The sequence below is a fragment of the Ambystoma mexicanum genome, chromosome 3q (genome assembly GCF_040938575.1).
Source record: "Ambystoma mexicanum isolate Mex_15411 chromosome 3q, UKY_AmexF1_1, whole genome shotgun sequence".
Classification (NCBI taxonomy): domain Eukaryota; kingdom Metazoa; phylum Chordata; class Amphibia; order Caudata; family Ambystomatidae; genus Ambystoma; species Ambystoma mexicanum.
Window position 1 is genome coordinate 493873144 of NC_090926.1, and position 13247 is coordinate 493886390.

At 44.4% G+C, this 13247-nt stretch overlaps 1 protein-coding gene across 1 annotated transcript in view; it reads right to left on the reverse strand.

Moving 5' to 3' along the window:
• Positions 1 to 13247, reverse strand: part of NUDCD2 (NudC domain containing 2) — a 316419-nt gene that overhangs the window by 259170 nt on the left and 44002 nt on the right. Inside the window, exon 2 of the mRNA XM_069654281.1 lies at positions 2838 to 2886. Within this exon, the coding sequence (XP_069510382.1) occupies positions 2838 to 2886 (49 nt within the window). The remainder of the gene's footprint in view (positions 1 to 2837; positions 2887 to 13247) is intronic.

Sequence of the window (13247 nt, forward strand, 5' to 3'; positions counted from 1 at the left end):
CAAAACCCAGAACATCAGGTAGTGAGAGGAAATCGTTCAAGATAACCCAACTGTTGTGACAATTTACATATATATATTGAAAGTCTGAAATAAAAAGATGAAGACCCTGGAGGCAGATATAGACCATCAATCAACAGGGAAACATCAGAACCAGCTCAGCTTTTCACCATGAGATGTACAAATAAGAATATAAAGTTGGAGGAATAAATGTACAATGGAAAGGACACAAGTAATAAACAGCTACTCTACATGGTTATGACAAATTACCTCAAAGCTGGAAGGAAGTACTTTATTTACTATAGCTTGAGAATCCGATTGGAGACACGTTTCAGTGATGGCAAATCTACCCCATTTCAAATCTCCTAACAAATAATGTATAAGAATGTAATGTTTTTGACAGCAGACTTAAAATGTAATAGGTTACAGAGGAGTAGACCTGGTAGGGGCTGAGCGGGCAAGACCCACCCAAAATCTGTAACTGCCCAAGTCGGACTCTGCTGGGACCAAGATACATCATTTTGGCGGCGAGATATTAAGAATCCATTATAAATTGTGGCTGAGTCAGAGTTGGAAGGCTAAAAGTCATAAGGGCCACTGGAGAGGAGTCCATTCAGTAAGGCAGGAGCATGATGCCGTCTTTGTGATGCTGCAGAAGGATAGATAAGCAAACATGACTTTGCAGATCCCGTTGCCCCATGGAGAGGTCGGAAGAGAGTGCTCTTTAGCCACACCATCAAGGTGTTTTGTAGCTCAGAGGCAAGGCTGATGGCTCTGAAGACGGGGCAACACGGGAAACGGTGTCGGAGGGGGGGGGGTGGAGGGGCACACCAACAGAGGCCCCACCGCAGTGGATGCAAAGGGTATTTGATGGAAGAGCACCACTGTGCTCACCAAGCAGGATCCTGGGACAGGTAGTGCACTCTCTGACCCGACGTGTAGGGAGCCAGCCCCTGCACTGGCTTCGATTATTTTGGCCCATGGCGCATTACTGGAGGAGCCAGGTTGTTTAAATGTTGATGGGTGGCAGAGGAGGAGGTTAGCCACCCAAAGAAAGGCGAGCGTATGGTGATTGCCCTGCGTTCCAGCGTGACGGTTGTGGCACGCAAAGGGGAGGCGGTGCCATGTTGGTTTGGTCGATGAACGTTCTAAAGGAGGATGACGTCAGTCCGTCACACAGGTTTCTACAGCTCTCCATGTGCGTCGGAGAAGATGCGACTAATGAGGCATGTGGTCATCTTACGGAACAAAGGAGTTGTCGGCTGGAGAGAGAAGTTTGCCTTTTCAAGCGTGAAGCTTTCGGCTTGTTTCCTTTTAGGAAGGGAGGTGTGCTGTGAATTGGTCTTTAACTGGTTGTGTGTGCATGAGCTGCTTTGGAATGTGGAACCTGGTGTGACATGAGGGTTCCGAGGATGTCGGTTGGGGACTGCAGAATGGGACCCATGACCAGAAACATGTACCTACCTGTTGCTCCTGTTTTATCCTTCCAACTGTACTTGCAACAAAATAAAGAGGCCTACTATTTTTACCTACTTGGGTCCAGATTCTTACGGGAGTGATTGCTGTTCCTCCCGGGCCCAAGAAGAATCCCCACTCTGCATTGCTGTGTGGGCATTTACAGATGTTAATGTCACTGCAGTGGGCCCAACTACAATAGCTTCAGGCACTACTGGTTAGGCAATCCTGGCTATGCCTCTACTATACAACTATTCATTGGCATAAGGTCCAAACCTGGAACCTGCTTAACAAAAGTGGCATCTATAGCAGTATTTTGGACCTGCAAAGTATAGGAGGCCTTCATAGTTACAACTTGACTTGGACAGTCTTTAAGCAGAACTACTTCACAACTGAGTCAAACAGAACTGGTTAATTAGTAGATGGCCTTTAAAGTCCACCCTTGAAACGATACATGGCTTAACAACTACGCTCTTTGCTGAAACAGGAAAAGTAACATTTAACAAGCACAAATGCATGGGTAGCATCATAGGCTGTTAACATCTTTTTAGAGAAGACACCCCTCAATTACCACACAGACACCTGTTCTTCATTGATCTAAATCTCAAAAGCATTCCTGGAAGTCCATGCTGAAATCGAACTGCCATTTCTCGACAGAAATAGAAGGGCTGCTTATGGATGGCTAATTATGGATGTCAATCTCTTAAACGTAATCTCATTGAGCAAAATTGAATCCACTCTGACTGGGTCTTCTGAGATAAATAAAGTTTCAGATAACAGCAATACAGTAATAAGGCCCTTTCAAAAATAAATCCTTTACAACCACTCAGCCACCTGATCCGCATTTTATTTGAGGCAGAGGAATAGAAAACTCTACTTCCCCCAAACCACCTCTTTCAGTGATGAGCATAATATGACTGTACTAAGGTGACCTGCCAAATTCCCTGCAACTAGCCAAAACATTTATTTCTCCAAGTGCACAAGTTGCATCTCAAGAAATCAATTAAAGCAATATACAAGGACATTTATTTTCTTCAACAACATTTGTTACAGCCAGAGAACAACAGCCTGTCAGAAATAAAAATAGCAACCAGGGGAGAAGCCAGCAAACACGTTTATCCAATTTAAACCGTGCTACACAGGGATTTTAACATTACACTAAAACTGTCCAAGTTAAATTGGTCAAATATCTACACAAATTAATGAAATTCCAATGCCACCAAAATGACTGCAACCATTTTGGGACTCGGGCATTGAAGTTCACATTCAGTGTTTAAGAGTTCAATCTTGGATTTTTTATATATTTTATTAATTAGGTACCATGCACCGTCTTCCAGTATCGCAAACAAGATTGAGAAATAATTTACATAAACATACAATCTTACCTAGCGTCCAGGTGCCCTCATCAACTATTGTACAACCAAAGAGTTTTCCCTGAAAAATAAGCAAAATGACATTCGGTAATTCTAAACTGGTCATAATTTATGTCTTTATACAAGTACTACGTCATGGTTATAATTTGGAAGCAAGGTAGCCCCTATCCAGTTCTTTAATGTCATCCCACAACCTTAACCGAGAAGTAATATTAATTCAGCAGTCATCTTTAATCAAAGATTTGAATAGTTATATTATGCACTTGTAAACCCACATTACTCAAAGACATATTTTTTTTGACTGTGCATTCACAAGTGTGGTGCGTCTGCCCTTAGGCTGAACGAACATAAGGTAACCTGCAATTGTTTGTGGGTCAACGACCGTAATGAATGGTGATCCGAGAACATTAGCAGGCCACGTTTTAGGGGTACAAACAAACCCCTATTTTCCTCATCACCCTCCTACTCCGGGTATCCCCACTCCCGAAACAGCACAAGAATAGTTCTAACTTTGTTTCTGTTTCTAGCTATTGCTACTCAACACCGCACACTTGGGGGTCTCTAGCTCTTCTTAACTCATCTCTTCACCATTATCCATGTGCCATCTATGCCTTCCACTCGTATTCTTATTTGACTCAAATCGACGCTGTTAGCTTAGATCAGTTCATTGGAGAAATTCCAACATTTTTGTAGATAAATGCAAAGACCCTTCAGGTGTATATTTGTTGTTAACATTAATGTCACGAATATTCTCGGTAGAGTGGCTCCCAGACTTCTTTTGTATGTTTAGGGAGTTATTGAGAGTAAACCAGATGTGGACCTCTTGCTTGCTGTACTTCGAGAAGCACAGCTTCACTTCACTGATGAGGCCCAACGAGGTCAGACCAGATGTCTCGGGTTACTGTTGGTACTCTTGTTCAGAAGAGTTTTGCCGAGCATTTCGGTGCTGGACTGCACAAGTGGGTGGACCAGACTGATATGTAAATGGATATTTCTCCTCTATGAAAAAGGTACAGTGAGCTAACATGTGGTTGTAGGCCCTCCTGAGTGGGCACCTTACCATAGAACAGGTTATTTGGCTGTGTTTTTTCTCGGTAGAGGGGCTCCCAGACTTCTTTGCACATGTACACCAGGTACCAATTGGCCTAGGGAGCCAGAATTTGCTCCGGTTAGCTGTTCGATTCAAGCTAACCAGGCTGTCCTAGACTAGAAGCAAGAGTTAAATGGCTCCCAGCAATTTCAAACCCGGTCTAATACTAATATTTGCATTAGATACTGTTACTCAACTATTTAAAAATTGGGAAAATTGGGGATAATTGTTGCAATAGTTATTAGATGGAAAAATGTGCATTCTTTGCATGGCGAGGGGACTGTTGGAAGATCAAAGGATATTGGAATAATATATTAGAGGAGGTGTCTGCAATGTTGGGATGGACAGTGTAGAAGAATCGCAGGCATGTAAGGCTTGGGAGAACACAGGCACCAACCAATATTTTAAAACCTCCTAAACACTGCTCTGGTCCTTGCCGAAAGGGATATTGTGCAGTTTTGGAATAGGAACATTTGACCAAAGAGTTCTATTTGGACAGAGGGTATGACGCAAGTAATGGCTTGCTATAGAGTGTTGAACAAACAAAGGGTATGCCCGAATAAATATGAACAAATATTGAAAGGCTGGGAATGGCATCAGTGATGAAGGAGGTGGTTGAGAATGAGTTTACGAGATGTATAAAAAAGCATGGACAATCAAACTATGTAGGAGAAGTACGACTTTGGCGGCTGGACCTTTGTATCTTATTGGCATGTGGGGAGGGGATTTGGGTGAGCAATGGGTTATATAGATATTGATTTGCAAGAATGCTCTACTCAGCTACTGTATGGTCGTCCGTTTTTGGCTTGCACTTTTTTTAATAAAATGCGAAGAAAAAATGTTAATGAAAACTGCTCTGAAAAGGTACCTCCGCTCACTTGATATTCTATTAATGCAGGGGTAGGCAACCATTGGCTATACAGATGTATTGGTCTTCTATTAGAACATTCTCACCGCCTATTTATTTTTTTTTAACACAGAAAAGTGCTTGTCTGCTGATTATGAATATATCTTTGCGTACTATATTGTAAGACTTTCTGGAAAAATAGGTAATACACTGGTTACAAGCGTGGGTTGTGTTCAGTGGGGGCAGGTTATGCACTTTGTCTGTCCAGCACAGTTTCCCTGGTTTGGCTTAGTTTACCAGTGAAAAGCTAGCTTCTAAGCGTTTCCTCTTTCCCAGAATAGTGAAGTGGAAGATAGTGAAGCTGAAATATAGTGCTTTAATTTGGTCAACAGTGAAATGCAAGTGGAGATCACATCTGGGAGAGTGATGGGCAGTGGGACTGGGCTTACCTAAGCAAAGGTAAGGCCCAGCATGTTGGCGGTCGTGATCTTGTTTTTAGTAGCTCGTACGGACAACTGATGAATCAGAGGTGATCATCCCAAAAACTCTGAGCTGGACTCCTTCTCATGTGGCCAGGGAAAGGCAGCCGCTACCTGATCCTGACCCTGGGGGTGGTATTATGTGGGAGAACCACATGGGAGGAGCGAGTCCAACAGAGACACCAGGTGATACCGGTGAGTTGGCCTAATAGAGGTGACCCGGGGGTGAGGGGCTCCTAAATAGACCGCTGGCCAAAGTGAACCATTTCAATATCAAACCTTTAAACTAAAATTAACTGGGTGCAAATCTTCTGGTGCGAGATGTCTAACGGGAGAACATTGTAGCCCACGTTGCCAAAGCCAAGAGGGGACAACAATCATACCAAATGAATACAGTTTTCCAAAAGGGGAAGAGAAATGTAACATGCATTGCCTATGGCAAAATAGAGCAATGTGAGAATCATTGTCATTTTGGGCAGCCTAAATTAAGAAGTTGTAAGCCAATTATGTTATAGAAGTCAACAGGCTTACCCAAGAAGCAGTTGTTGGTTCAATTTTCCACATTAAAGAGTTAAGTGTGGAAGGTTTGGACCATACTTCACTGCAGTGTACAAGTTGTAGTAGTAGTAGTTTTATTCTGGCAGGGGAGTACACTAGGAAAGGGACATATGGTAGAAGGTTATGGTGGAAAAGAGGTGGCAACTCAACTACTGTGTTTTGATGAATTATTGCATAACCCATCCTGACTAAAGTATTGCTTATGAAGAATAATGTACTGTGAGCGGAGCTGTGAGCCTGAGGTGTGAGCCAGTCTGCTGCACCAGTCCACATCGTTGTGCGGAAGCTGCAGGAAGTGTCTATTTCTGACGTGAAACACTGCAGAGCGGTGAGCGGAGCGGTGAGCCTGAGGTGTGAGCCAGTCTGCTGCAGTCCGCTGCGGACGCAAAGCCAAAGCCGAATGGAGCCAGAGGTACGTCCCCTGAAAGCTTTGAAAAGTCCCAAAACACTCCCGAAAGACTCTCAGTTGGAAAATGCATCTCACTCGGAAGGGAAACTGAGCCCGGGTAAGAGGAGGAGGATTAAGTCCGGCTCGGCCCCCAGACCGAGGGCCACTCCAATGGCGTCGCCATCTATCATAGAGCTGCTACATACGGCTCAGCTAACTTCTAAAAACGCCGTAACCTTGGCACTGACGAACATTCGAGCCCTGGCGTATGAGTCGGCTAAGAACATCAAAACAGGAAATTCGAACTTACCTGACCCGCGAGGGCAAGCGTGGGAGTCCGTCATGGGTGCGGTCTCCCAGTCGGTGCCGCTGTCCGGGATGGACAGGGAGACGAGAGCAGATGAGCAGCTCTCGAACGCGTGTGCTCCGCTGATGGAGTACGCGCCTGTGCCTGTGTCCGTCCCCGTCTCGTGGGGTCTATAACTGAGTCCGGTCCTTAGGCTCGGAGAGGGGCCGGGCGCGGCTGGAGAAGGACTCCAGCCTGACTCCCACCGGCGTTTGAGCCGCGGCGGCGAGAAAGACCTGAAACCTGAAGAAAAAAGGGAGCGCCCTGGAATGCTTTCCTCCACCAAACCAGATACATCTCCAGAGGTGATGTGAATCAGAGCCAGTAATTCCATTACTGGCAACAGAGACTCATGTGGGGTAAAGGTGACAGGGAATGAAGAAACAATAACGGATGAACTTGAAAAAAATTGAAACACCACCTCAGCGAAAAACTACTGAGGGGGGGGGGAATAAGTCCTGTGGTGGAAGGAAAAATGGCGACAAAACCGCCCATTGGAACAGCAAAGAAAAACTCAGTGCCAAATGCGATATCCATTCAAGCTTTGCTGCATGCTACTGATCAGGACAGCGAGAAAACTGTGCTAGGCCTGGGTAAAAATCCGGCAAAGACCACTAAGCATTTGAGAGAAGCCAGAGACATTGTGATAATTGCCGATCCGGACAAAGGCACGGAATCGGATGAAGAAGATTCGGAGAGTGAAAACCATTCAGAGGGAGAGCCAGAAGACTCTAATAAAGAAACGGACGGTGAACAACTGAAAACTGGTTCTGATCCTAAAAGAAAAAAAAGAGGTAAACCAAATACACCAGTAAAAACCAGGCTGCAAGGAGCAAATAAAACGGCGAAAACAAGAGCGCAAAAAAATACTATGCGGGGAGATCAAAAAGCAAGAAAATTAAACAAAAAAGGGTTGCCAAACCCTCTGTTATCACGCCTGTTAAAAGCTTTTTTTACACTGCAACATAAAAGAAAACAGAGCATTGATACGGAAGTATCAGACGCAGAGATGCTGGAAATAGCAATCCAAACCCAGCCCGCACAAAAACAGAGAAGAACTGAGCCCCCTACAGTGGCAAGAGTCAAACAAGTCCGGCCAAACGGCCTTTTGCAGGAAAAAGCCATGGCACCTATAAATGACTTAAATATTGACATTGAAAAAGCAAAGGGACCTGAGACTCAGGAATCAATCCTTTCGGGCACATATGACCTCCCAAGAGGTAGGATTGAGATTCCCCAGATCCTAACCGCTCCAAATGGGGTTCCTCAAACTATAGAGGAGATCCTCGTTTCAGATAACGACCACGAAGAAGAGGGCTCAAAGGGGGTGCATTTCGATTGGGAATCCAATCAAACGAACCAGACACAGAAGGACAGAGAGGAGCGTTTGGCTTGGACAAAGCCTCATCTGTCCAGGAGGGAATCTTCTGCTTCACTCCCCTTATCGACGAAATTTGGATCACCAAGAAACCCCTTTAACAGCGACAGAAATTTAAGATCAATACGGGAATGCCCGGACTTAAACTCCTCAGCACCTTTGAGAAGACCGGACAAAACTCAAGCCTCACCGAAAAAGAGACGACTCAGTGAAATTGCTGTGTCCCTACAAAACGAATCGCCAAATAAGAAACCAGAAATGATTGCCATCATGTCGGCTATGACCATTGTCTTGGCTCCCTTATGTAAGCTGTACGAAACAATTAAAGAAAACGTACAAGACAATACAGCAATCCTCTCCAACATAATGGCGAAATTAGCCCAGATGGATTCCCGTTTACCAGCAAACGCTGATTTTATGCTCAACCAGAAACTTCAGTACGAAAGGAAACTAGAAGCACTGGAAAAAAAGATCGGGAACATGAAAAATTCGACCGGGATCCAAGTGGAAAGAGAGATAGACAGGTCCCAGATATTGCCAAATCAGAAAACAATGTGGGAAACCAAAATTGAAGCACTAGAAAAGAAGATCGAAAGTTTGGAAATTTTGAATAAAAGGTTCCCAACTATTTCTATGACCTCGGAGGATGGTGTAGATGAGTCAGTGACACAGGCAAATGGAAAAAAGAAAACTGTGTTGATTTTGGCGCAAGATAAATCAGAAGGGAGGCCACAGGCCAAAGCACAAAAGACGCAGCCTGTAAAAATTGATCTGATTGAAAGGAAATCAAACTCAAAGAAGGGCGTCAAAACATTGGTTAAAGAAGACCGGAGGGGGCCGGGTCTCAGCGAACCGCTGGTGAGCAAAAATCAACAAGTTTCAAGCACTAAACCAGAGGTGACAGGCCCTTTGAGATCTCCAAGAACAATAGAGGAATTCCTAGGATGTATCGACTTAATGAATATCTCTACTCACTCAGAAAAAGGGCCACTAGAACCAAGGGAAGCCGCCACAGAAGTTGGGGTGAAAAAGCACACAGATCAAGCTGGAACTCACACAGCAAAGCCCATAAGGGACAGGGATGGTCCAAGCCAGAGTGAAAAGAGTGTATCAAGTCTGTCAGTCGTCCAGGGAGCTGTCGCTAAACCAGTGCCAGATAATGAGAAGCTTCAGACAGAGGTGTCTAGAACAAGAAGAAGCCCTCTCAAACAGCGACCACCTCGTGAAAGAGAAGACATCCTAAGAAGTCAGCGGAAGTATCGATTAGAAAGAAGTGAACTGGGAAGTAGAAAGGTTTCCAAAGAAGAGATACGAGTTTTCAAGCTGGAGCAAAGGGAAGTGGAGAAAGATTTACGCATTCTAAATAGACCGATAATACTCCAGATAACAAAGAGAATGAAAACCTTGAAAAAGATTAGGATAGAGGACCTTGTGCTTGTCGAACCCTATCATAGGGAAAAGAAGGCGAAAGCATTTATACATCTGAAAGCAGTCGCCATCAAATATACTGACAAGTCAGTCTATGAAGAATTCGACCAACTAGGCTTTTCCCTGATGGAACACAAAAGAAATACGGAGAGCCAAGCCCCTGAAGAGGAAAAGACAGAGAAGCCTAAACGTCAGTAACACTACAGATCCAAAACGGAAGACTTATACCAGCAAACCCGAGGGTATAAGACTCAGGAAAGGCAGGAGACACATAGACGCCCAGACTACCAAGGCCGGGGTGTAAAAGGCCCCTCTGACAGGACGGAGAGAGATCACACGAACCAAAGTTATCAACACACTAAGAAACAGTCCGACTGGACGGAGAACCCCACAAGAAACAACAAAGAAGATCAGAGCTACATCGGACACCGTACCAGGTCGGATTGTGAACGCCCAGAGGATTTAATAAATAGATATGACACGCACCAGGAAAAAATAGAAGATGAAAGACAAACAAAAGGCCCATGGAAGTGGCTAATGTCAAATTGGTCGAAAAAGAATGGTAAATAGCAACGACCAGGGTTAGCTTGTGGCATCGATTCCAACAAAAATGTCAACGACAAAAGCAACAAGCAACCCGTAAAGGAATATTACAACTTGGGCTCATGGAATACGAGAGGCCACATGCACCTCACGACACGATGTCGATCTGGGTTCCTATGATATTCTTTGCCTAGAAGAAACCTGGCTCGTCTACCAACCAGTTCTCGACGGGTTCTCTGTGTTGATCTCCCCTGCAGTCAAAGGCCTGCTGGGTAGACCGTCATCGGGTCTACTAACCACTATAAAAACAGGTACGGGACTGAGTGAACCTAAAAAGTGGAAACAGTCCTACGAAATGTTAGTCACCTTGACCTTGCAACTCCAGGGAAAGGCCAAAAGGGAAAATGGCTTTGATAAGACGGTGGCCATAATAAACTGTTACTGGAATCCCCAGCGAATGTCTACAAGAACATTCTGTAACAACATCTCTGAAAAGATAGACCAGCTGTTTGCAGAATTCGATAAAATCGAGCTCATCATATGCGGCGATCTGAACGCTAAATGTACGGAGGCTTTGGGCTAAACTTACTGCTCTAGCGTGCAGCGGGGAGGCCTGGATCCCACCATCGAAAGAGGCAAAGCCTGGAATGAAGTTATCAGCCAAAGAAATGTGCAAAATGTTGCGTCTTTGTTCCCAAACCAAATGAACAGCCCGACATGGGAACGCAACGGATCCAAAGCAACATTGGACTACATCTTCATCTCCAATGGTCTCATGCACAGGCTGACTGGCTTTAAGGTCCAAAAAACCATCCATAGTGACCACAATCTACTCAGCTGCACATGGCGTACCACAACCATGATATTGAAAACGTACGACTGGACGATGGAGCTAAACCTTCAACAGACCCGTCTACGGTAAACCGAACAAGACATTGAGAAAATTAAATATACCTGGGATAAGCGAGTAAGTGACCAGGCATGGAATGACAGGAAAGAAAGACCGAACTACCTGCCGTTACTTCTAGCATTCCAGGTCAAGGGCTCAGGGAAACCGAAGAACCCTCTAGACAACAAGCATACGTACGATAAGACGGTGGTGGAAAAAAGAAAAATTGGTCGTCGTTTGCGAAGAATAGCAAAGAAATCGAACGACGAGCTCGATTGGAAAAATTGGCATATGGAAATTAAAGGCTATAAAAATTGGCGCACACAACACAGAGCCACACAATATCAAAATGACGCCGAAGCAATGATGCAAAAACTACAAACTAAAAAAATCAAGCGAATTTTGGGGGTTGATAAAAGAGATGAACGGCTCCCAGTCTGCCTCTATGTCTAATGCAGTAGCCGAAGAAAACTGGATCCAATACTTTACTGCAAAATTTGACGGCCCCACCTTCGACACTCAAGGGACAAAGCAAAACCAGGTGACAACGTGGGTTGACCTGTCGAATACTGCCAAAACATCTATATGGAATTTGAAAACATCTAGAGCCCCAGGTCCTGATGGACTAACGAATACAGACCTAAAAATGTTCCCCAAAAAATGGGCGGAAATGATTAGCAAAATCTTTTCGGAATGCGGCAGAACAAATATGGTGCCGGAATCGTGGCAGAAAGCGGTGATCGTCCCGATATACAAAAAGGGGCCGAGACAAGAACCTGCGAGTTATAGACCTATCGCCCTACTGGACATTTTAGGCAAACTTTACGCTAACCTCCTCCTCGTCCATTTTCGAGCATGGGAAAAAGACAGCCAGGCCAAAGATCAGCTCCAAACTGGCTTTCAACAAAATGGTTGCACTTCTATCAATCTTTTAATACTTAACATCTTGAAAGCAAAAGTCAAAGAGGGGGTGCCTAAAGTGTACCTAGCTTTCGTGGACCTTTCTAAGGCATTTGACAAGATTGACAGACAAAGTCTTTGGGCAAAGCTACAAGGTTGGAACTGTACTACTAAAATATTGGAGCCCATAAAAGCACTCCACTCGAACACCAAAATCAGAGTTAAACTTATCAGGGCATGCTCTCAGAGGAGATTAATGTAAAACGAGGAGTAAAGCAGGGGTGCCCGTTGGTGCCGGTACTGTTCACAGCTTTCTTAGGCGACTACCAACTCTCCGAAGAAAAAATTCGATCTTTTCCCCCCAAAATCGGGAAAATAGAGATCCCGCGGTTACTTTACACAGACGATATCATTGTGATCGATCAGACGAAGGTGGGCCTACAAAGAAAACTTCGCAATCTGGAGTCTTACATTTTGGAAAATAAGCTTGAACTCAACAAATCAAAGACAAAGGTAATGGTGTTTGAGAAAGTCTCCAGTAAAAATACAAAAAATTTAAAGATCTTCCTGGACGAGTCCAAAATCGAAATTGTAACCAGCTTTAAATATCTGGGGATACAATTGGACAGTTCGGGACTGGAAAAGAGTCTTCTTAATCAACTTTGGGAAAAAGTGAAAAGGCTAACGACCCAAACAAGAACAGTGGATCGCAAGTATGGAAAATTCTCCCCGATTCCGGCAATAACATTCTATAACGCAAAAGTTGTCCCAGCTTTGACCTATGGAACGGAGTGCGTGCTATACTTCCGGCGAAATACCTGGAGCAAAATTGAAGGCCATCTCTGGAAAACAGTCCTAGGCCTACCTAAATCAACCGCTATGCCAGCAATAAGGAGAGAGTTGGGGCTCATATCATTAGCATCAACGGTTGATCAAAGCGCCTTGCGCCTCTACAGACGAATCATCATGTCAGACACCCTTCCCATTTATAACATCATACGGGAAGAGATTGAATTAGGCAAGTGTGTTGCCTTGAACAAATGGGTTGAAGCCAGAAAAAACGACCTGATCATAATTGAATGTACTGAGAAAGAGCTGAAAGAAAATCCAGAACGAATCAACAAAAAAAAAAACGGAAGACATGGACTGGATCTTGACAACAGAGAAAGTGGTGGGGAACAAACCTCTGAAACATCTACCTCCTACTTTCAACAAGGGGAAAGAAAACCTGCAATATTGCGCTAAGTTCCCCAATAAGAAGCTGAGAAACGCGGTCATGAGAGCCAGACTCAACATGCTCCCTACAAGAGAGATCATAACTAGAGGAGATGGAGTCGAGAAGCGCTGCCGATTATGTAAAAATGATCTTGCTATCGAGACCTTAAAGCACCTCGTGGTAGAGTGCCCCTATACGATTGAAAGCAGAAAGCTATACCTCCCCTCGTTGGCTGAAAACATGTGGATCTTCCAAACGGATGAACTGTGGAACAGACTAATCTCGGGCGAGAATACAAGATGGACCCAGGCCCTGGCCAAACTGATCGAGCTAGTATTTGAACAGATAAACAGTCTTCGG